This window comes from Myotis nattereri, assembly GCF_964212035.1.
Source record: "Myotis nattereri genome assembly, chromosome: 11".
Classification (NCBI taxonomy): domain Eukaryota; kingdom Metazoa; phylum Chordata; class Mammalia; order Chiroptera; family Vespertilionidae; genus Myotis; species Myotis nattereri.
This window is the reverse complement of record NC_138086.1, coordinates 24,322,169-24,347,106: the sequence shown is the minus strand read 5'-3', so window position 1 is coordinate 24,347,106 and position 24,938 is coordinate 24,322,169. Positions and strand designations below refer to the sequence as shown.

Sequence of the window (24,938 nt, the reverse complement as noted above, 5' to 3'; positions counted from 1 at the left end):
TTTAGGCAGAATGAGAGTGTCCCTTGCCAGGCGTGCTGTAAAGAAGATGCTTGCAAAGGATTCCATGACTCGTTGGGTTCTCACAACTTGAGATTCTGTGATTCCAGCTTAATAAGACAGTGTTCCTCCCCTAGCTCCTTACAGAAATGGATCTTTAAAAGCATTTTCTTTTTAAAATAGTAGTTAGCTTTGCATCTCAGATACTTTACAGTGTACCATGTGCATCATTTATTTGGAATATTAGTTCGCCAGCTAATAGCCCACAATTTTAGTTATGTATGAAGGGTAGTTTGGTGAAATAACTGCAGCTCCTTGATAAACCCGGTGCCCAAGAAAGCTTCTTGTCTCAGAGAGACCCTCATTTTCCCGGCTGTCAACCTGACTGATATTTTAATTTTTCTGCCCTGTAGAAAACTTCAGTCTGTTATCCAATAGATAAATGAATGAGCCCCCAGGAAATGCAGGAGAATGTTTCCGTTTGCCAATGCAATAAATGCAGAAGCTAATAAATGTCTACTTCCATCAGGAGGAGGCGTGTAATGAGTAAATGATGAGAAAAGGAATTCGGGGAAACAAATGATCCATTCAATCTACGATGACAAACAATTTCTTAATAACTTGGCCTCTAGTTGGGAAAAGGGCTTTCACCAGGCAGAGAGAATGCCTGTTGAAATGAAGCCTCGCAAAGGCCGTTTACATCTAGTTGCTGATGGATTCGTCTGGTTACATTCGGGTCACATCGAGCAGTAAGCCGCTACTGAGACGCTGCCTGGTTATTGCAGACCTCCATGGCTCTGTAATTTCTGAGGCTTGTGTGCTAGGAAAAGGGATCATTTCAAGGCCTAATTCACATTCCTAACCCCAGATTACATTTATATTTCACATTTGTCTCTTTAATAAAGGCCTTTTTCAAAAGTAAAGATCCAGTCTCTTTCCCTTGCGATGTGCTCACATCACAGGGATTCCACAGTTGTGAACATCTTTCCTCTGGGTGAATATGCTGTTCTTTAAAGCACTTGCCGGACCTCAAGGCTCAAAGTCTCCAAGGTCTGTCTCTGTGGAAACTGACAGAATACAGGCTGCTTTGCCCCCCGTGGACGGCTGCATTTTTGCTCACAGGTCTTGTTTGGATGGACTTGCACCAGCAGAAGGCACAGCGTGATTAAGATGGGGGAAATGAGACAGGCCTTGGAAGGAGGACCGTCAGAACCCACATTGAAGACATGGGAGAGAGACTCCACGCCAGAACGAAAGATCATTTGATGAGATGCATTTTATTATCACCCCTCTGTGGGATCCTTCTAAGAACGTTTCTCAGAAAAGTCATGTGGAAAAGATTGGCTAGCAAACACCAGCAATTTCCAGGGACAGATTTTCATGAATATTTCTAGAAGAAGACTATCAGATTGGCTCACTGCATCTTCCATAATTATCTTTTCTTCCCCATCCTACCTCTTACCCCCCACCCCCATATTTTTTTATAAGAAAGACACATTCTGGCCTGGTGCAGTACCACATGAATGAATGCATTTCTGCCGCAGAGCAGCGGAACCTTTAAGCAGTAGTAGGGTTCAGGGCCATCATGCAGGAAAATGTTAATGAGTCCTCACATAAAAGCTGGACAGGGGAGGGAGTGCGGGCCTTAGTGCCCTGGCAGCCTGTGCTGAGCCTCCTGGATGCAGGAATCCGTGCAGTGCTTTCCGAGGGAGAGCCATTATACCTGAAAGCTAAGACTCTTCAGTGTGTTCCTATTCACATGCATATTTCCATGCCAGATCTTTCAGAGGCCTCTCCTTTGAAATACAAAAAAGATAAACACGTCTTTGAAATGGATAGGTGATCCCCTTGCCACTTTTGAAATCGGTCTCCCTTTCATATCTGAGATTTTTAACCCTTAAATTAAGACTGGCTTTCCTATTCACCGAGTAGCTTTGTATGCATTGCCAGCACTTGAGCGGACCATGTCACAGTTCTTTATTCACCTCTGAGTTTGGGCTCTAAATCGATGAAAGGAAATTAAAACTTGAGATAGGTGTTTCATCTGCATTGGATCTTATTTTGCTTGGGTATTGTGGTTCATTCTTATGTGACTGACCATAGAGGCATTATATTAACAAGGAAAATCATGAATTTGTCAAGTACTGCATCGAGTCTCTGTTGCTTTGTAAGGAAGAAACTACAGTACTAAAGATTTCACACCCTAAGGCCTTACAGCCTGGACTTGGAGCATAAGACTTGGGCTATTCGGTTTGCGCACTTGCTACCTATGGGACATCCAGCAAACGTGTAGCCTTGGTCAGGTAACCATTCTTGGTAGGTAAAGTGAAGCCATGGCTTCTGACCTTTCTTCCTTCTTGGCTGTTTTGTTGTGTGTGTGTTTTTTCCTTTTTAAATCAGTTGAGATAAATGGTTGTTGCCTGACCATGTTTGTTGTTGGGAAGTCCAAGTCTCCACAGCCTCCCAGCAGTTTGAACTCTGCTCTCATGGACCTGTGTTGACAGTAAAGGTGGGCGCCCCAGAGCCTCAGCTATTGTCTGGGCACTGTTTCACCTGGGTATCCAACCCTGTGGGTTGTGAACACTGGAATGGAATACTTTTTAAAAAGTGTTCCCTTCCCCTAATACCTGGCTCTTAGGTTGTCAGTTATTATTTGGGTGAATAAAAAAATGAATATTGACCTGCTTAGCAAATGGCAGAATAATTTCAAAGACACCAGGAATAAACTGGGCTTTAACCTTAATAATTTAAAATAGATGCCCCCCTGTTTTAAAATCTATCTTATCTGCTGTGGCCTTGTGGATGAATTCATTTTTGGTTTGTGGAAATTCCAGGTTTTTGTTTTTGTTTTTTATTTTTGAGAAGAGCTGGTACAGTTTGGAATATTACAAGAAACTGTTGTGTAATTGTCCTTTTTCTTAAATCTATTGACCAAGGACTAAAACTTAAAGGAATTTAAATATCTTTTTTTTTTTCCTCTTCAGGAAAGAACAAAAAGCCTAAATAACTCATCCCTCCATTGTCTGGGTGCTCTATTACATATGTTATCTGTCCGTTGTGGTTAAATAGTTACGTTGCTTTTCATTTTTCAATATTATAAATTCTGTGGTGAAAAATTTCCTAGTGAAATTTTTCTAAATACCCATAATTAATTTTAGATATTTCTAGAAATGAAACTGAGTTAAAGGCATTTGAAGCGTGTTGCCATAAATTGTATACTCTTACTAGCAAATTATGAGGGAGCCGATTTCTTCATATACTCATCAACACGTGGTAACATTTCTATAAACAAAAAGCAAACAAAGAAAACAGCCAGTTTGATAAGGGTAAAATAAATGGTTTTACCAAATGATTTTGTCTCACCAATTTTCTATAACCTATCAACTGCCACTTTCAGGGAAATGTATGTGCCAAATACTGGACTTGAGGCCTTGTTGTCCATCAGGAGATTTTGAAGAAGGGCATCTGCTCTTAGGTGAAAGTTTTGCTTAGAAAATTATTTGAGATGTCTTTGCTTTGGTTGAGTTTTGCATAGTGTTTCTCCTCGATCTCTGATAGTGCACAGCGGCGGGGACCAAAGTAAGTCCACAGTGAGAAACTGTCATGGCTGCTAGTGCCCTGCCCCTTACCTGTGCCACGCCCAAGACTCTTGACTGTAGGCATGAAATGTCTGCATTAATGAGTCTGTCTCAGAGGTGACACAGGTAGCTTCTATGCATAGTTATGACATTACCTTTTGAAGCACAGGAAGGCTTTGCCATTTCTATCGCTTCAGAGCACCCCTCATTAAGGCTTGTAGCTGGTGAGCCTGCGGAGGTGTCAGTGTGTTTTCATCATCTCCCTCTCTTGCAGAGATGGCACAATTTGGGACTCTGAGCCTGGCTGTGGCAGTCTCCCTTTATGTGAGCTGCTTATTTTCTGTAGTGTTGGGAAGGTATTGCTTCTGAACAAATAGACTTGATTCAGTTTGCATTTGCTGCTCAGCTGGTGCCAAGGAGCAAAGAAATCAGCTCTATCAGGTCTGGGGAAGAGTTCAAAGGTTCACTCAGTTTTCAGGAAACTCTTTCTTAAGTAGATTTTCTGAATCAGAATGAGTTATTGGTCCTGGCCTCAGTTACATTTTAAAAATTCAGGTGCTAGGCAGAAGAATTGGGACGGAGGCAGGCTTTACCTTGGTTCCAGCCTCTCTGTCAGGACCCCTTTCTTCTCTGGCATGCCTTCGCCCAGGGACTCAGTTCTTACTCTGCACACCTTTACCCTGGGAAGCACTCGTGGTGCCCCCACCTGTTTGGGTTTGAGTCCCTGTCAGAAAGTTAACTGATAATAAGCTCAAGTATTTAGAGTTTCTCACCCTGAACTCCAAGGAAACCATCTGAGAGGACTTCTCATCTGTGAGAATCCTATATCATAAAACCCTACTATGCAAATTGACCAAATGGCCGAATGACCAGTCACTATGACGTGCACTGACCACCAGGGGGCAGACGCTCAATGCAGAAGCTGCCCTTGGTGGTCAGTGCACTCCACGGGAGCGCTACTCAGCCAGAAGCTGGGCTCATGGCTGGCGAGCGCAGCACAGTAAGGAGCGAGGGGTCCCAGAATGCAAGAGCTCCGGACTGCGAGAGGGATGTCTGACTGCCGGCTTAGGCTAACATCCCCAGAGGAGTCCCAGACTGCAAGAGGGTGCAGGCTGGGCTGAGGGACACTCCCCCTACCCTCCGCCCAGTGCACGAATTTCATCTAGTCTTTAATATTTGATCCTGTTCTTTGATTTCTATGAATATGTCTATGATTAATATAATAAGACTAGAGGCCCAGTGCACGAATTCATGCACAGGTGGGGTCTCTCAGGGTGGCCTGCAGGGATTGGGCCAAAACCCGCAGTCCAACGCCGCCTGCAGCTCCTACCTGCCACTCCCACTCATCCTGGCCCCGCTGTGCCTGCTGCGGGTTCGTGCCCAATCAGTCCCGATAGGGAGAGGCTCACGCTGCTGCAGCAGTGCTTACCAGCCATGAGCCCTGCATCTGACACCCTCCCAAGGGGAGTGGCCTGTAGGATCGGGCTGAAACCTGCTCTCCGACATCCCCCAGGGGTCCCAGATTGCGAGAGGGTGCAGGCCAGGCTGAGGGACCCCATGTGGAGGGACTGCAGAAGGGCTTCAGGGCATGTCTGGCCCATCTCGTTCAGTCCTGAAAGGCCAGGCCCCAGCAGCAAACTAACCTACCAGTCGTAACATCTGCCCCCTGGTGGTCAGTGCATGTCATTGCAACTGGTCGACCCGTTGACTGTCTGCCCCTGGTGGTCAGTGCACATCATAGTGAGCGGTTGAGCAGCCTTATCATATCATTAGCATATTACACTTTGATCATTTGTTCGGTTGTTCTGCCATTCGGTCTATTTGCATGTTACCCTTTTATTATATAGGATTTTCAGTCAAGAGGATGGGCCTTACAAGTTTGAGGAACACCAAGTTAGATGTCAAAGCTTACTACCATCCCACCTTGGGAGAGGGGGGAGGGTTGGCAGTGTTTGCATTGTAATATGAAACTCTTAAAGGCAAAAGGACTACAAAACTGAAGGTGGTTGTCTTTGTGTGGTGTGATGGGTAGTGGTTCATGTTTCTCTCTCCACCAACTTTAAAGATGTCTTCACCTTCATCCCTAGGGCCCCACTGGGCTGGTCCCATATTAGCTCTTCAAGAATAAGTGCTTTTGGCTTGCCCGGTGTTGCTCAGTGGTTGAGTATCTACCTATGAACCAAGAGGTCTCAGTTGGATTCCTGGTCAGGGCATATGCCCTGGTTTGCAGGCTCAGTCCCCAGTAGGGGTCATGCAGGAGGCAAACAATCAATGATTCTCTCTCATCACTGATGTTTCTATTTCTCTCTGCCTTCCTCTTTGAAATAAATAAAAATATATTTCTTTTATAAAAAGAAGAAGAAGTGCTTTTGAACGAATGGATTTTAAGTTCCCCAGTCAGGGATCTGAAAAAGAGGGGGCATGTGCTGTAAATCCTCAGGTGATTAGTGTAAAACTGTGAATGGAGATATTGTTTTCAGCTTTCTTTTTAGGCCGGTTTTCAAGAGGACACTGTGTGCATAGGTGTCGGCAGTGAATGTGCTGAGCAATACCAGAGCGTTTGTTAGATTTAGTTCCTTTCCATGGGAGATGCTAGGAGAGCAAGCCTGAACTGTGTTGTCAATACAAATGCGATGCGTTCTGTGTAGAGCCATCCAGTGGCTGTGCTGTTAGCTGTGGCATCACCTCATCGAGCACTTCCCAAGTAAGACTTACGACCTTGACAATGACTGTCACATTACACAGTCCTCAGGAGACCGAGAGGTTCCTTTGCTGGGAACATGTAGTAATTTTAAGTTACTCTCCAGGTCTTGCAAGACATCATGGTAAATTCTCGTGATAACCCTTCTGATAGCTGTGAAATTGCCTGTCTCACCGTTGCAGAAGCAGCAGTGAGACGCACAGTCACGTGGAGCAGAAAGGTCTCAGGTGTGTAATACAGGAGTCTAAGAGGTGAAGTAGAAGGGAGAGATGCTTTATCTCAGAGAGAAGAGCTACAAACAACAGAAGAGTGTAAGACCTTTTATGGATGCTACATAGAAAAGGATAATAGTGAGGAAAAAGATATCTTGTATTTAGGGTAGATCTCATTATAAGCATGGTTAATGGTCACTGTGGGCAGGAAAGGGTCAGAGAGTCCTGTCCCAGTAATATCTAAATAATTTCTCTTTTTTACGTGTTCCGAATTTAGGCATAATGCCTGTTGGAAATTAAGATATAGTGTGTGTGTGTGTGTGTGTGTGTGTGTGTTTAAATGAAACAAGCCCATGGTAAAAACTTAAATTGTTATAGACGGCTGTCTGATAAAGAAGGAAAAGTATCTCGTCCTCAGATCCTTTCCAGGGGAAACAGGTATTTTTTGCAGAACATTCCTGGTTTTATGTGTACATATAGTGTACTTATTGTTTATAAAATATACTGTTCAAATCATTTTTTAGATTTCTGTTTTTCATACTACTTGGACCTCTTTTCACCCACATCCATACAAGTAGAATTCCTTTATTTCTAAAGGTTTTAGAATAAAGCTTTACAAGTGGAGAGATTTCTGATACGAAGCTTGGAATATCTGACCAAAAAAAAAAAAAAACTATAGAAGGGAAATAAAAACACGTAACTTAATAACTGGCTATGAAGGGTGGTTAGAGATTCATTAGAAAAACCACTTCTGAGAAATAAAAAATTCCAGCCCAGTGGCACAGTAATTTTTTATTAATTATACCTTGATTTCTGTGATTTAAAACATTTATGGCTGTCTCTACTACGCCGTAAGCTCCATAAAGGCCATGCATCCTGTTTGCTCACTGCTATAGTTTAAGTTGCTGGCCTAATGTCTGGCACAGACCTGCAGTGTTTGTGAAATGATGACATGAACAAAAAAGGGAAGCGGAATGCCACCTGCGCATGCGGGACAGTTTATTTAAATTGCCCAGGTGATGCAACTGAGGCCTGAGACAGTATCTCTAATGGATAAGTCATATAACTTGCACAGTGGCAAGGCTGCCAATGACTCTAGGATTTCTATTCTAATTACAAAGCTAAATCAAGAAAAACGCCTAAAACTCTAATTAAGTCAAGTTTCCAAAGTTCCTGGAAGAAAACTAGAAATGCCAGCAAAAGCCCTGAATACCTGTGTGTGTCCTTTTTTTAACTGAGAAATAGTAAAAATGGAATGAAAAGGTAATTACAAAAGTAGTTTATTAATTTTGCCCAGGTGCCCAGGAGACAATGGGGTTTTCCTGAGTGTGGTTTCTTAGAGATGGTAAGATTTGATGCTCGAGTTGAACATGGCTCTACAATTTTAATCCTTCCTATTCTTTGTCGGAAAAGGGGAGGAGCAGAAGGAAGCAGATTTCTGAACGAGTGAAAGTCACGCATTCCTGCAGAGGGGAAGGTGCTCCCGGTGTGTCCCGGCATTGGGCGTCATTAGTTACCTGTGAGGTGTACAAAGAGCAAGCATGTAGGGCGGAGTGAAGGTTTAATTTCTGATGAATTGGACTCTATATGTCATAAAAGTGGAATGGCTTAAATTAGAAAGAAGGTTTTGTTTCCTATTTAATAAAAGTCTCATAGAGGTTGTCCGTCAGGGCTGCGTGGTGGCCTCAGGCCAGCAGAGCCCCAGAACCTGCTGTTTGGCTCCGGCACCCTTGCCAGGGGTTTCTCTGAGGCCCAGGGTTTCTCTGAGGCGGCTTCGTGATGCAGGATGGCAGCCTGGAACAGAGAGAAAAGGCACAAGGGCTAAAAAGATTCCCTGTCACCTGAGGTCAGCTCCCGTTAGCAGCCTGCTAGGACGTCCTACACAACATTTCTGCTTACTGCATCTTAACTAGAAACAAGGTGGGAATTTTGGGCTGATTGACCATGTATTTAGCATAGAACTGGGGTTGTCGAAGGAGGAAGGAGAGATCTTGGGATAAACTGGTAGGTAGCCTTTCCACGGGGAATTTTCATTTGCCTTTGCTGTAGAACCTAAGAGTCAGGATTTTTGATCTGTTAGAATCTGCTAAATTAATAATTTATTGTTGATCACTAGTGATGCAGATTTGAAAAAAATAGGGTAGAGAAAAACTATGATACACTGACGGATGTACACAAATGGTCATTAACAGAAATTTAGAGATACTCAGGGTAAATATCTAGCCGTTTGAGTTTATTGCTTCCACAAAACCAACAGCATTACTCAGTGTGAGAAAAAGTGATTCAGTCTGATTCCATCCACTTGATCAGGTTTGTGCATAGTTGTGTAGCTAATTAGTGGAGATCCAGGCTCTGATGATGGGTTGCTAGGGAGCCGAGGGTTGTTGGCAGGAGTGGCATTGTGAGCAGGAACCTCTCTCTGGCTTCCACAAGGAGAAGCCAGGCTCCATGCCAAGTGCTGAACGTACATTGTCCCATTGATAGAGTCGCCCTCGAAGATAAGGTCCTTGTTTTATATTGAAAAAGCGAGACTCGGTTTAAATAACTCAAACCATTCCTTGGTGAGCCTTTTAGAAACAGAATACGGAATCTGATATACCATGAGTCTGAACCACTATTGGCAGTTTGCAAGTTATTCAAATATTAGCTTTGATTTTCCTGTCTCATAGACAGCAGGAGGGAAGGAGATGAAAGGAGAGACCGAGATCGTGGATCGGGATCATGGGTGTAAGGAGGGCCAGTAACGAAAGGTTCTCTAAGATGCCAGCTCCCCCATCGCAGGGCCACTTTCTCACCGAGGCTTCTCAGATTCCTTCCTCCGCTCCTCTACCACCTGTAACAGGTTTCGGAGCATACCCCAGCGCACAGGCAGTAAACTCAACTCAGCCGCCAGGCTTTCTGATGGACAGTTTCTCTGGAGAAATACTGAAACCACTAAATCAACTAAGTTTAGACCATTAGTGATTTTTGGAAATTCTATAGCTGTTACTATCGATTAAAAATCTGGCTACATTGCAGTGAGTCTCTTGATTCTGTCTGATTCTATAAAAAGAACCATGAACTCTTTGGGGCCACCTAATGCCATTCAGTAAATGACTCTTAGGGCTCTGTGCCTAGAATTGTATCCATGTTGCATTTAATTTTGGTCCCAAATGCTTAGCTCTCACCTTGGGGGAGACGTACTTACCTGAATCTAACTAATTGCATACAGGTTCTGGCAAAAGTAGGTTCACTGTTGCTCATATGGAAAGCGAAACAACAATTAGTAAATAATAATCCAAGAATAAACTCTGTTTCACGTACTCATAGCTGTAAACCTACTTTTGCCCCACCCTGTATAATAACAGTTCTGGAGCGAGTGTTATAACAAAACGTGTAAAGGAGTTTGCTTTGAATCTCACTACTTAACAATAGGGATGCTCTTTTAGAAATCTTCAAAAGGAAGACTTGTGGGTGGTTGTCAACACCAGACCTTTGTTTGAAATAGCTAGGCAGGTAGAGTCACACCTGTGTTTGGGTGGGTTACAGGGGGGGTGGCGAGTCGTGGTAATTCTAGATCAGCTTAGAGAGAGGAGAGCCCTCGTTCAGCCAGCCTGCTCACGTCCACGGTCAGACTTGTTTCTCCTCCCTTTGGCTCCTGCTACGCAGGAGCAGAGCTGCTTCCGCCCTTGAATGGACAGTGAGTTGGTGTTACCCTCTGAGAACCAGAATTTAAATTGTACCTCAGTGTGATGCGTGATGCAGTCGTGCCCAGATCTGCATGTGAAACATTTTGTAGAAACTGACAAGAGCTAGTTAACAAATTTTTCCTGTGACCTTTGGATTTGTTCTTTCCTTCTGTGCCACAGGTCTGATCATAGTAGTTATAATAGGAAAGAAATAAGGTTCAGAACTCGAAAAGATTGAAAGAATACTGTGTGTGCATGTTTTCTTTTTATCTAATTTAGACCGTGAAAACAGATACTTTTCAATCTAGCAATAATGTGCATCTGTGCATGTGCATTTTAAAATGTGCTTTTAAAGGGAGACTTTTCAGAGTGGAAAATGGCAACATATCACACAGTTAGAAGCCTGGGCCATAGCCAGCCCAGAGAAACGTGGGAAGGATGCCCACTCTTGTTGATTCCCATTCCCTCCCGACACTGTCAAGAAACTTTGGTTTGGGGTATCAGAATGCCAGATGGGTATCCCCCCCACACCCCAGATTAGAAGTTGAAGGGAGATGGGAAAGAAACATTAGGATACCTGCACCCAAAGCCAACCACACTGTTTTGTTCATGACTCTGTGCTGTTACTTCAACTATCTTAGCAGGTATGATAAATTGGCTCAATAAACACCAATTACACACTCCTTCCTTCTCTTCCTTTACTCTAGAAGTGAGAAAACAAACATACTGAATTTCCCAGCCTCTTTCACAGCCAGGGTTGTGCGTGATCTATAATTCTGGCCAAAGAGATGTGAGTGAAACCTCTGGGAGGCTTCTCTTCCCTTATTTACCTTCCTCTTCCTCCTTGAGACTGTGGGCATGATAAATGGAAGTGCAGTAGCTATCTTGAGACCATCAGGATAAAAGCCAAATGCTAAGGGCGGCTGAGAAGGCATACAGAAAAGGGCCTATTTATTTGATGATATCCTTGGCACCTCCATCAGCTTTGGGTTTCCAACATCTAGACTTCTTATTACGTGAGAAAAATAAACCATTTTCTCGTTTAAGCGACTATTTGTAGCTTTAAATGTTATTGTACTGTTACTGCTGTTGAACACAGTCTTGAGTGATATTCATTTCCTTTTTATGTGGTAGAGCAGACTGGCCTGTTTGTCAATTTGTAGGAGTCATGTAATAAATATAGTATGCGATTTCCTCTGTATTATTGCATCTATTTTAGACTTGTCTCTGTCCCATCCTGTTTTAAATAAAAGCAAAAGTTGGAATGCAGCTTAGCATTAATGGTGTCACTCTAACATCATTTCAGTTAAGTTTGTGTGTCACGTGCTTTGCTGGGTGCTCTGAGTATACTGGTGAGTGGGATAAGAGCCTTGCTTTTAGGGGTCTTGTGGGCAAGTTGGGGAGACCACACATACATGCACACTGGTTGAGTGCTTGGGTAAAAGTCCATGGTGCTGTGAGAATGCAGAGAAAGGGTATGAGCCAGTTAGCTTTTACTGTATAACAAACTACTCCAAACTCAGTGGTTTAGAACAGCCACCGTTTCCTTACCTCAAGAGTCTGCAGGTCACCACCTTGGGCTGCTGGCAGCTGGCCACTTCCGGCCTCGGCAGGGCTCACTCGTACTGAGTTGGCAAGGTGTGGGTGGTCTAGGCTGGCCTCACCCATCCAGGGCGGTTTGTAGTCTCTCCTTTTGCATGAGCTAGTTCTGAGTCCAAGATCTCTACTCCTTCTGAACTCCAGTAACACAACTTTTAAGTTAGCATTTGTGCCCTTTGTTATAATTATTTTTCCTTTATATCCGATGGAAAGCTCCATGAGGATCTAACTCCCCAAGATGAATATTGTTGGGATAATAAGGATTTGATTTTGTTGAATGAATAAGTAAAGGCTTAAATGAATTACACTTTGTCTGTGTTCAGAACTTTAGCATATTTGTGTTTATTCCCTTAGTTATGTGGTGTTGCCTGCTGGAGACTTTTCTTTGTTAGAAAGATTTATACACTGAGGGCAACAGGCCACCGAGGTGGAAATATGGAACATAAATAAAAACCAAAATTTTAAGTTGAGAAAGTATATGCTAAGTTTGCAGACAATGCAGGAGCAGGTATTTGTGTGACATCCCAGGGGAAAGTTTGGCAGAATGTAATAATTTTACCTGCGTTTGGCATTACACAGCAGAGGGGAGCTCACCAATTTATATCATGGGGGAACTCTTGCCTTTGTTCATCATTCTTGTTAGAAAGCTTAATATTTGTTACTGATCATTTCGAATTGGTACCCAGAATGGAATCGCCCAAATTAGTTCTTTTTCTTTGAAATGATTTTATTTTGATGTTGATCTTCCTCTGCAAAATCACTTAACAGGTCTCACAGCTTTCCGGCCTATCAGATTGGATGCCTACAGCAACTATGGCAGAGATAAGAGCTCTAGTGTCACCCACATTTTACAGGCTAGGAACACTGGAAAGGAAACGGGGGAGGTTGGAGGACCTAGTAAGGTCGCAGAACAGAACCACAAGGCACATCTTTCAGCCTAGCGCTGGCTCTGTCTGGACATTACAGTTTCAATGCTTAAAATATTTGGAAGTGTTAATCAAGATGTAATTGCTTGGCCAGCATGTTAATAGGTAGTTCAGTAACATAACACTCACTTGACAGTTCATCATAGTCATGTGGGGAGTTTCTCATCAGGGTCAGTAGCGACTAGTAAGTGCCTTTTTACTGCCCTCTTTGTTAGAAGGGTTCAAAGCAAAGCTTAAACCAAACATGGCAAAAGAGCCTTCTTGGCTGGTGTGTGTTTTGAAGGAAAGCAAAATCTTGTAAGTGGAACTGATAGGAAGGTATGACACAGCCTAGAGTTAAAATACCTGAGAAGACAAATGGCTTTTTGATCTCTTGAGACCTACAGATGAATTAAAACCCCTCCGTATATACACCAGTGCAGCTGATCACTCAAATTGCGATTTTAAAAAAAATGCAGAAGCAGGACACTTAGAATATTGTCTTCATGTCAGAAATGCACCTTCGTGCTTGAAAATGATAAAAAATTACAATCGATCCTTACAACTGTTCTGTTCATCTTTATTGATCAGGTGCAAGAAAGATAAATCGCAGCCCAAATAAGATTATAGTAAATGTTAGCATCGGAGGGAACTGGAGGTTGATAGAGAGCCATTCATCATCTCAAATGGTGACCTGTCCATTCTGCAGCCACCCCGAGTCGGCTGTCTAATCACATACCTATTGATTTTATCTACATCCAACCAACCTGGATGTGACTGTCATTGGACAACCCAGATTGTTAAATGCAAAGGGGTCACTGGTGTGAAGAGGATTTCATTTTCATTTTCTCACCAACCAACAATGATTTATGAAAAAATAAACTACCCCCAGTCATGCATGTGAAGCCTGAGTGATTAGAGAATGAAGGTGCACAATAGACCGCTGCATTGTGTTGTTTGTACTGCCGTGCCTTTGGCAGGATGTTTCATTGAGTCTGAAGGCCCCTGGGGTCATCGAGGCCACCCCCTGCAGACAGGCTGCAAAGTAGCCAGCCAGAGTGGATAATTTTTAATCTTGCTTCCCCAGGAAAGGCGTTACTTTGCTATTACAACTTGATTTATGTTGCTTATGTGTTCATTCATGGAATAATGGAAACATGTTTTGGTATAAAAATTATGTCAATCCATCCCTTCATTCTTACTGATTAATTTGTTATAAATGTTGATGCTCTTGTGGTCACCTGGAGGTGATTGAACACATTCTACTCCATAGAGAATCCATCTTGAAGACACAAATACAGTGTAAAAGGAAATGATCTTTAATATCCCAGGTGGAACACTGGAATAATAGGCTAGCGTGATAGGCGTGAATTTCATTATTCAGTCTCAAGCATCTTTTGATCTTACAGTGATCAATTCCAAATAAGGGAGAACTAAATAATCCTTCAAAACTATGTTAGGAGTCTTATCAGAGAGATCAAATAATGATGAATTATAACTATGAGAGTTTACTCTGTAATTTCAGCCTAGATACCCGCAACTGGATACTGGTACATGGAATTTTATAAGAGTCCATTCCACTTGTGCAAGAAGTCTTTCTCCTACTGCTTGAGTGGCTGAAGCAAGAGCTCATGTATTTTTTGTCATTGTACATCTTGCATACGTTTTGTCCTCTTGAAAAGTGAAAACTCTGCTATCAATCTTTATCCACAGAGCTCAGAGTTCTACAAAGTCACCACTGAACAATATCAGAAAGCTGCTGAGGAGGTGGAAGCAAAGTTCAAGTAAGTTTTTTAAAGTATTATAATTACTCTTCTTGACAAGATGAAAGGACAACTTCATTGCTTTTTGAATAGGAGATCATTTGGTGTGTAGCCCTCTGGATAAATTGGAAGTAGGTGGGTTGAGATGGACCCCTGTTATCTGCTGTAGTGGAATCCAAATGCAAGGACAAGACATTTGATAAAAGCTTGTTACCAACTCAATTTTATGAACTAAGGGGAAATAAAAAGCCATAATAATAGAATTTTCTTTGCGGTGATATATGATAGGCTACCCTTGTTAATGAAGGCAATATTAAATTGCCATTTCTATTAATAATAACATAGAAACCATTCACTTTTGCATAATAAAATGATGGGCATGTCCAAATTGGTGTATCCCCTTTTCTCATGTTTAAGCTGTTTCATTTCTTCACATGTACCTTGAAAGCATTTAAATCACAGACTTTACCTTACCCTTGATTATGAAGGGGATGTTAAATTGCTACCTCTATTAAGGTTCTGTAATTGATGGATCAAAGTATCTGTGACCCATAGCTCTATTTTTCCTCTGCTGTCAGGTTTCACATTAAGTAAGAAGGCATCATTCAGAATTTTCCCGAGTGTATAACTAGTGCTATTGTGTAACCTCTGTTGGTAGCAAAGCAAAAAAAAAAAAAAAAGTGTTGTGACAGGTTTAGTTGAAAGATGGCATTGGGCTCTGACCTCCTTCCTTGCGCATGTTTCTGAGCATTTGATAAAATGATTAAACCACAAAGTGGAACGTTATTGCTTTTTGCTATCATGTAATTTGTGTGATAATGTTATTTTAATATTGATTAAAAATGTTTTTTAAAGATGGTTTGAGGTATATTTAAATACACAGAAACCTCCATTCTTCATTAGTGAATTATTTAGGGGCTGGAGGAAGAGACCTTCTAAGAATGGCGCATAAATCTCACTCTTAAAGGGTTAATGTGCTATCTTCAGAATTTAGACATAGAATTGCATGTAGACTTGATTTTAGAAGGTGTACCATACAGGTATTTTTATGATTTTATCTTCCCCCCTAATGACAAAGCAACATTTTTAACCTTTTTGTCTCAATACTATGAGAACCTTTGACTTGGTACCCTGGCTGTTTCCTCAATACAAGATAATAGTTATTCAAATAACAAAAACTTGAGGTAAATCAAAGGAAATCACTTCTGACTAGGATGATCTAGGAAGTCATCATAAAGAAGATGGTTTAGATGAGGCTTGAAGTAGAGCTTTGGTGGAAAGGAAAGGTATTCAGAAGAAAAATCCACAGTTGATGCGGATCTTAGGTAAGATCCTCACAAGATAAAGTTGGAAAGGTTGATAGGGTCATTCATTAGTTGTTGGGCTCAGAAGTGGGTCTTAATTTAGCAAGAAGTCCTTGACCAGGTGAGTACCTTGATATCTGTGCTTTTTTAGGAATATTAGTGAATGTGAGCTTTGATTAGAGGCATGAGAAACAAGAGCCGGAAGTACTAGATGAGAGGTCTCTATAAGTGAGAAGAAAAGAGACTAATGCAAAAAAACTCATTGAAAGATTAGACATGAATCAGTGATTGATTGGTGAGTTTGCTAGGGCTGCCATAGTCAAGTACTGCAGGCTGAGTGGCTTAAACAATGGACTTTACTTCCTCACAGTCTGGGGGTAGAATTTCAAGGTCAAGGTGCCAGCAGGTTGGTTTGTTCTGAGGCTTCTCTCCTTGGCAGGTAGATGGCTGTTTCCTCCTTGTCTTCACATGGTCTTCCCTCTCTGCATCCGTCTCCTAATTGCCCTCTCTTTTTATAAGTCCCATTTGATTAGGGTTCATTCTATTGACTTCATTTTAACTTAATGACCTTCATCCAAATGTGCTTTCTAGCATACCATGCATCAGGACTTCAGTGTATGAATTGAGAGGGAGGGGACACAGTTCAGCCCATTCACCTGGGCAAAGGAGGGTCTAGCTGGATTTCCTAGAGAGAGCTAAAACTGGTTTCAGTGGAGAAGACACTCTTCTCCCGTGTCGTTTACGCTGGGCTCCTGCTGGAGAAGGAAAAGCTGCATGGCGCACAAAAATAACGTCATGAGGACTTACCTTCTGCAAGACAGCATGGCCTGTCGGTTAGACTTAGTTTGAAGCAGAGCCTCAACAGCATTCTCTCCTATCTTTATAACAGATTATTCTTTATTATGTCCTCCTCTCTTCTGGCCTAGTGAAGAATTTAGCCTTTTCCAAAGAAGGTCTTCGTACCCAGCTCCTGAGAGGTAACCTGATGGGCCCCTCAGGCCATGTGCTGTCAGCCTGGCCTCTGGGGAATTGCTGTTGGAGCCTGAATTCAATCACGTGGGCAGTCAATTTAATAAGCCTATGCTAAAGAGGCCCGAATGAAAGACACTGGAGGGTAGTTGAACTTCTCTTGCTGATGCTATGTTGCATATTGTCAGTTCTCCATACCAGGAAGATAGCGACTCTTTGGAACAATGGAAACTGCTTTTGGAACCCTCCCAGACTCTGTCCTCTGTATCTCTTCCCTTGGTTGTTTCTCTGTATCATTTTCCATAAGTCATAACTGTGCATTTAATGGCTTTCTGTGAGATCTGTGAATCCTCTTAGCCAGTAGTCAAAGGTTAGGGTGGTTTAGGGAACCCCTTGAATTTGCAGATGATGTAAGAAGTGAAAACAGCCCTGGCTGGCTTGGCTCAGTGGATAGAGTGAGGGCACATGTCCAGGTTGCGGGCTCAATCCCGTCTCTCTCATCATTGATGTTTTTGTCTCTCTCTCCCTCTTTCTTCCTCTCTGGAATCAATTTAAAAAAAAAAAAAACCTTTTAAAAAAAGTGAGAACAGTTGGGGGCCGTACCCTCAGACTTTGTAGTTGGCTAACTCTAATACAAACAAAAACCCAGGTTTTATATACTGTGAAGGACTTTTAAGAGCTAGTTTTGCAGAGTAGCTTTCATTATATAATTGTTTTTCCAGCTTCTGCCTGCTAGACTGAGCTTCCTAGAATATTGTATTTTGATTTGCAGTGATTTCACTAGCTTCACACCTAGGAAGTTGTGGTGCTTGGGCTGTAAAGATGTATCTATGCTCTTCGAAGGCACAGAGTTTGCTCAGGGAACTATGTTTCTCCTCAGAAAGTTGGCCATCTCAGATAACCATCTCAGACCACCACGACAAGGTCAGTCTCTCACAGGGCAGTGTACTGGAGTCCGTCCGCTGCATGACTGCAGCAGTTCCTCTGAGGGGCGAGCTCGGAAGGACTTTGAGGAGGATTTAGTTCAGCTTTTTCTGATGGAGGGGTTCATTTGGGTGCATCTTGGTTACAGGAGTTGGAAGCTTTTTAAATTGCAACTATAAGGGTGATGTTATACACCTGATAGGGGGTCACACAAAATCTCTGTAAAGAGCAAGAAAGCTGGGAGCATTTGAGGCTGTGCTTGGTGAACCCCAGTCACACTGATGCATCCTGCCATGAGAGCTAATGGGGTTATTCTAGGGATGCTTAAATATTAACTCACACTCAGGCCCTCCGTTTATAGTTTTGGCAGTAAACCATTGAAACACTGTAGATTTAAGGGGATTTTTTCCTTCTTTATCAGTACCTCATTCCTTCTTAGAGCTCCTGTGTGGCTCGTTCTCTGCTGAGTTCTGAATGCACAGCTGTGAGGAGTCAGGACGCCTTGCTAGCAGGGAACGTAGAGTTCACCAGCGGCAACAAGAGGAAGGCGGAGTTTAAACAGAGCTTTTTACAGACACAAAGTTAGGTCTGCTGTGATGGGCTAATTACATCCCTAATATTTACCTTTTTTCCCCCAGGGGGAATTAAACAATTTGGAGATAAAGAATCTGTACTGTTTATTTGCCTGCAAGAACTTTTTGCCCACAGTAGCTTTAAAATTTTAGCTTATAAGACTCAAATTACTGAGCAAATACAGCATATTTTACATCTAATTTTTATTCAACAGTTAACCTTTTCTTTTCCCAATCCAACCAGAGCAGTCTTTATTAGCACTTTATATCACCTTTACCACCCTTTGTCATTATCTGTTAATTAGAGCAACTTATGGTGCTAGTTACTCGTTACAGTGATGGTATCAGGTTATAGCTCAGCCTACTGAAAATTATGTTCTGTATTAATCCTTATTTTCTACCTTATAGGTGATTAATAAATAAAATGTCATAATGATGTTACATTGATAGTGCTTATTGGTCTTGCACAGATAAATGCCCAATAAATATTAGATTATTTTTATTATATTACATATTATAGGATAATATTCAGTTATAATATTATTTCATTATATCCAACTCAACTTATGAAACTGCACCATAGGAGAAATTTCTGTATTTGTTTCCAAACAAAATCTAGAAGGTGTTGGCCCGCCCCCTCTCCCCCTGAAACAACAATGACACAACGTTAGAAAGAGTGCTCATCCTTAGGGAGCTCACAGTCCAGGGCAGCCGTGGGCAAACTACGGCCCGCGGGCCGAATCCGGCCCGTTTGAAAAGACCGAACCCTTTTATGTAATGATGTTTACTTTGAATTTATATTAGTTCACACAAACACTCCATCCATGCTTTTGTTCCGGCCCTCCGGTCCAGTTTAAGAACCCATTGTGGCCCTCGAGTCAAAAAGTTTGCCCACCCCTGGTCCAGGGGGTGACAGCACCTGCAGCACTCGTGACAGGATGGCACTGTGGGGCGTGTGTCACAGCAGGGTGGACAGTGCCCCGGCCTGCTTCCTGGGCCGCCTCAGAACCCCCTCTCCGGTTGGAGTAGAGCCCGCACCACGCCTGCAACAGGCAGTGTTGTCACCAGTGTCTCATGCGTGCAATTTTTAAATTTTTTTATTGAAGAGTTTTATTCTGTCTCAGAGCAAAAACCTTGCTTTAATACTGTAAGGTGCATTGCAGGTGTGCCATGCCGCAAGTTATTATTGAGGCACCAAATGCCGTAGTTGGTGACCAGAGGGCTTGGAAAAATGCATAAATTTTTACCATTTAGAGCATGTAACACTGATATTTACAGGTTTTCTCATTGAAACAGGCCCAGGGCATCTCAGGCGGTACGTAAGTATTGCCATAGCACTTGTTTTGATGTTCAGGTGCCTCAGAAATGTGTTCAATGTCATGATTTTGTGGGCCCTCCAAAGGTTTTGTTGTTAACATGCAAGCAAATAATATTAAACAACATTCTCTAAATTATGGCTGCCAAATACTGAAACTTAGTAATGAAATCAAATTACAAAAAAATTTCATGTAGAGCTATACAAAATTCGTAAAATTAAAAATTTATAAAAACCAATATTAACTAAATATAAGGCAATATCAAAGGAGTGTGGAATATCTTTTTAAGTATATTTTATTGATTTTTTACAGAGAGGAAGGGAGAGGGATAGAGAGCTAAAAACATCGATGAGAAACATCCATCAGCTGCCTCCTGACCACCCCCTACTGGGGATGTGCCCGCAACCAAAGTACATGCTCTTGATCAGAATTGAACCTGGGACTCTTCAGTCCACAGGCTGACGCTCTATCCACTGAGCCAAACCGGTCAGGGCAGGAGTGTGGAATATTTTAAAGGCAGTGTAAACCTTGTGAAGACAATGTAATATCAAACAAATGAAAAGCATTATAAAGACACTCTGTATTCATTCCCATGCTGTTCTTTAGGCCAGTTTCTACCTTTCAGAAGGAAAAAAAAATACATTCTGGGAAGTGGCATGGTGCTTTCATTAGAGGTACATGTTTCCACCTGGCTTCCGTTTCTCTGAAGGATGAAGCGCTTGGAAAGCAGTGTGGTTCTATGCAATCATAGGTGGAAGGCTGGGGACATTCCTGTGTACCAGGTTATAGAAGGCACTTTCACGTTCATCCTTGACCAAAGTGGTCGAAACCTGACTTAAAATTGTACGATCTAGGCTATCCTTATAAGGTCTTCAAAGATTTATTACCCTGTGGAAGAAGTTTAGGCATTTTAGACTATCTGAGGAATGCTATGCAAAACTCCTACAGATAAAATGGATTTTGTAAGTATTATATACATTTAAAAGTTTTCCTTAAACTGTAAAAGTCTTGGTGTTACTGGAGTTTCACTTTGGCAATACTGTCTTGTTTCTCTTTGGGGGGTGTGATTGTAATAGCTGTGCAGGAACTCCTCACTTAGCATCACTGATAGGTTCTTGGACTTTAAGCGAAATACTGTATAACAAAATCGGTTTTTACCATAGGCTAATTGATAAAAATGAGAGTTAAGTTCCGATGGCATATTTCTGGTCACCAAACTTCTAAAACTAAAAACAAAACCAACCTTCTAAAGACCCCAAACACTTCTAATATTAAACATTTCAAATAAATGTGACCTGTGCATTTAAAGATGAATAAACACATGTAAGATAATGATTTTCCAACCTGTTGATTCCAGTTCAGGGTTGTGGGTGGCCAGAGCCCATCCTGGCAGCGCAGGGCAGGGTGCAGATTGGGACCCAGCCCTGGATGGGATGCCCTTCCATGCAGGGCGCTCACTTTCCTCACCCCCAGTGACTCAACACTGGTCCCTCGAACCTCACATGCACATCTCAGGGATGTGGGAGGAAACCAGAGTCCCAGAAGAAAACCCACATAGACATGGGGAGAAGGTACAAACTCCACACAGACAGTGGTTCCAACCGGGAATCTTTTTTTCTCTCATTATTATAACAAAAATACTGTGAAGAAAGTGCCATTATTCGAAGGCCAACTGTACTACAAATGAATTAGTGAAGCTGAGGGTGACACGCCAACGGTATCAGCAGGTGTTTCTCATGTTCTCTATAATTATACATGTGGATCATGGACAATTTTAAGCAACGGTGTTTAAAGATCCTGCTTAATTGGCTGTAAAATAATTAAATAAGCTTTTGACTGGCAAATTTATAATTCTGTTAGATGCATAAGCCAGCGTGCGTGCATGTCAATGTGACTTCAGTTTGAAAATATTAGATTAATAGAACTAATTGTACTGCAAGTACAAAGTTTACTCTGATTAATCGTCTCGGAACTCTTCTAGAAGTTTAGGCAAGTAAATTTATGTGACTTACCTTTATGCTTAAACTTTTAATTAAAACTTATTTCAAAAGTTTGAGCTTTTCGGGCTCTCTATACTTCTCTCTCCAGTTTTTCCAAAGTTGAGCTCCTGCAATTTTTCAGTGACTCCAGCTGCCTTATTGAATATCTTGGCTTATCAAAAGGATGAAAATTATATACTGTTGTACATGTATTTGTATCTGTAGCTGACAGGTACCCTGCACATCATCTCTAACACTTATTGATGTCTACTTATAACCTACTTTATGCTGCGTGAATGGCTATGGTATACCAAATGTACATGATAAATGTTTTATCTCTGATTCTCATTGATCAGCTTCTAAATGATCGAATGGTTTATCTCAGTAAGACACTAATTCACATTGATCAGATTCTAAATGACCAAGTTGACTTGGTTTCTGCTGAACACAAATTGTATTAAAACAACATTACTTGAACATGCTGCCTTTTCTAATGCAGGAGTTATGTTACCAGCAGTTACATTATAACTGGAGTTATTGCATTATAAAGATGTCTCCTTCATAATGAAAAGTTTACACAAGGAGAAAAGAATGTGATATTACAGGAGGAACAGGGCTTCGGGCAAGGATTGGGGCTTTTACTAATTAAATTCTACATTTGTACTGGGCCTTTCTTCCTCCTTTTTTAATTTGAAAGACTGCAAGCAGGAACTATAGCAGCTGCAGTGCAGGCATTGTATTCCCTGTGGTCCTTGGAGCCAGGTAGCATCGTGCTTAATTTAGTAAGAGACTTAGTTATTGAAAAGGCAGAATTCTGGGTAAAGTCAACAGACCTATACCCGCCGTGCTTACGCTTGGTTACAATAGCCTATTGAGAAGTTCCAGGCTATTTGTTGTTGTGATTTTGTTTTTTGAACATCAGCTCACTGATGTCAACTGCTACAGTTTCAGGTACCCTCTAGAGTTGGTCCTGTGTGTTGCTGGAGGAAGGTTGCAATTCTGAAAAGGAAAAGCAGTGTTTAGGAGCTAACACTATACTTTGTATAGGAAGCTAATGGCAACGACACATTCAGCTGAAACATAGCCTGGGTTCTTTAGAACAGTTCCATTCTGGGCAGGTATTTATTACACCGTTGACTTGTCCCTTTCATCTGTAACATGTAAATTGTAACTGCCACTCTCTTCAGGGCATTCAAGCTGAGGAGGTTTAAAAGTTATAAAACAAACACAAAAAATCAGTTGCCATTGATCCTCATGTAAAAAAAAAAATGATGTGAAATAGTAGTTTCATTCAATTCTAAGACACTGGCTGCCATTTCAAGAATGTTCTAGATGGCATGGCAACCCCTTCTCTACCTCACTTGTCAAGTAAATCAGGGCATATGTAGAGAGTAGGCTGCCACCTTCCTGGTGCTCACATCCCAACTGCCTCACCAGTACTGGACAATATTGCTTATGATAGGCATGTTTAACTGGTTAGAGCTGTGAAGAAAAGAAACTTTAGGCAATTAGTGTGGTTCTTTTTTCCCTCTTTAAGATTGGAGCCCTTCTCATCAGATCTAACTAGTCATTTTGTCTCATTTTCAATCCTTGGGTCGAATCAATAATAATAGTCTACATATTACTCTTTCTCTAAGGTAGCAGAAGTAAATGCCAAGAAACATGAGCAGCTCTTGGGAGTCAGGTTTCCATCTGCATCGTTTCTCTACTCCTACCTGTTCCTCACAGCATTCCTCTCTATCCAGAGGTGTCTGCAGGAAGGGACGGGGCAGGTTGTCAGCTTTGATTGGAATACAGGGCTCACAAGAGCAGGATCAGGGTTGTAAGCCATAGACAGTATTGTCCGTTTCACAAAGAGAACACACACTACACCCATCGCGTGAACATCTGTGGTTGGTCACAAGGTAAGGGGATCCCCGTGGAAATGTCCTCATTCCTTCAGCAGTGAAGGAACCTCACACCTCCAGGGATAGTCAGAGTGGTCACATCCTGTCATAAATGCATGACCCAGAATTCTATTCTCTGTCCCAGCCAGGGCAGCAAGGCTTTGGGTTGCCCTGGGCATCTTCTTTACCTAATATAATCTATTTGTTAGTTACATGTAAAGTATCAAAACCAGTCTTGTTGCAGCCCTTAGGTTTGTGGCCATAAGCACCTGAATTCATGATTTGTTCCCTGTGAGATAACAAATCACTCTGTTTTCCCCTGCAGGAACATTAGCATTGAACTTTCTTCCTTAATCAATACAATCCATTAAGAATCTAGCATACCCTACATGGTTATATGAAATATTAATTACACACTGCTAGTTAGATAAATGAAGACTCTACCAGAATGCTAGCTTGTTTCTTTTCTTGTATTATATCTTAAAGGAGAACATTTTGAGTTCTAGGGTGCATAGAATTTTGGAATTCGTTTATTAAATCTTGCTTATTTGAGTAATTAACTAACTCCATAACTCCTAGTTCCTAAAAGATATTTCTAACTGGGACTGCTGAGTTTTTTTCCTCTGGATAGAGTTCATTTACTTTTTAAAGGATCCAGTTGGAAATAATTTCTTTGATTTTCCTTTGATGTTTTCAAAGATGAGAAAAAATTATTTGGCTTTTTAAATGCCACTCGGCTACAGGTAGAAAGCAGTGGAGCTTGTAGGAAGGCCAACGAGACTTAATTATTGTCTGACTGATCCGCCTCATTCTTAGATGTCCAGGAAGACTTCTAGGAGGTGGGCTTTTAATTCTCTCTTTGTACCAAATTTACGGAGTGAACCATCTTATGTCTTGAGCGTGGTTAAAAATTGGGTCAAGTTATCTACACATAGGAATGATAGCTCTTAGGATAGTCTCTGGGAAGTTGTATGGGTTCAGCTGTACTGTGATATCTTTTTTATGTTTTATCACTCCACAGTTGGATAAGCCTATACCTAATGTGTTGCCTCTCCCTGCTTCCAACCAGATAATTAACTTATAGATAAATGTATGTGGTTGTCCACTCATGCAACTAGGTGGTAAAACCAAGTACTAAAATTGAAACCAAACTTTCAGAAAAGTTGTATTTAAAACCTATTTCTGCTGCTCATTTGAGTGTATTATTACCAAATCTCTCTCATGCATTCAGTCTATCAAGGATTCCTAGGTCTGGCTCTTGATTTTTCTTAAGTGTAAGGAAACAAAATACAAGAATTGATAACTTGAGCCTTATCATCATTAAAACATTCTGCTCATCTTAAGACACTCTTAAGAAAAGTTTAAAAATGGGCAAAAGACTTGAACAGACCCTGTTAATATTATTAGTTATCAGGGAAATGTGAATGAAAACCATTGGAATGGTGGAAATCCAAAACAACTGCCAATAATGGTTGTCCAAAAGGATGTGGAGAAACCAGCATTCTCGTGTTTGTCTGGTGTGGGTATAAATGCCTTGGAAAAACATGGTCAGTTTCATATAAATG

The 24,938-nt window shown here is 41.6% G+C and overlaps 1 protein-coding gene across 2 annotated transcripts in view; it reads left to right on the top strand.

Moving 5' to 3' along the window:
* CHCHD3 (coiled-coil-helix-coiled-coil-helix domain containing 3) overlaps positions 1 to 24,938 on the top strand; it is a 256,325-nt gene that overhangs the window by 191,446 nt on the left and 39,941 nt on the right. For both annotated transcript variants that reach the window (XM_081101975.1, XM_081101974.1), the window contains one exon: positions 14,374 to 14,444. In XM_081101975.1, the coding sequence (XP_080958101.1) occupies positions 14,374 to 14,444 (71 nt within the window). The remainder of the gene's footprint in view (positions 1 to 14,373; positions 14,445 to 24,938) is intronic.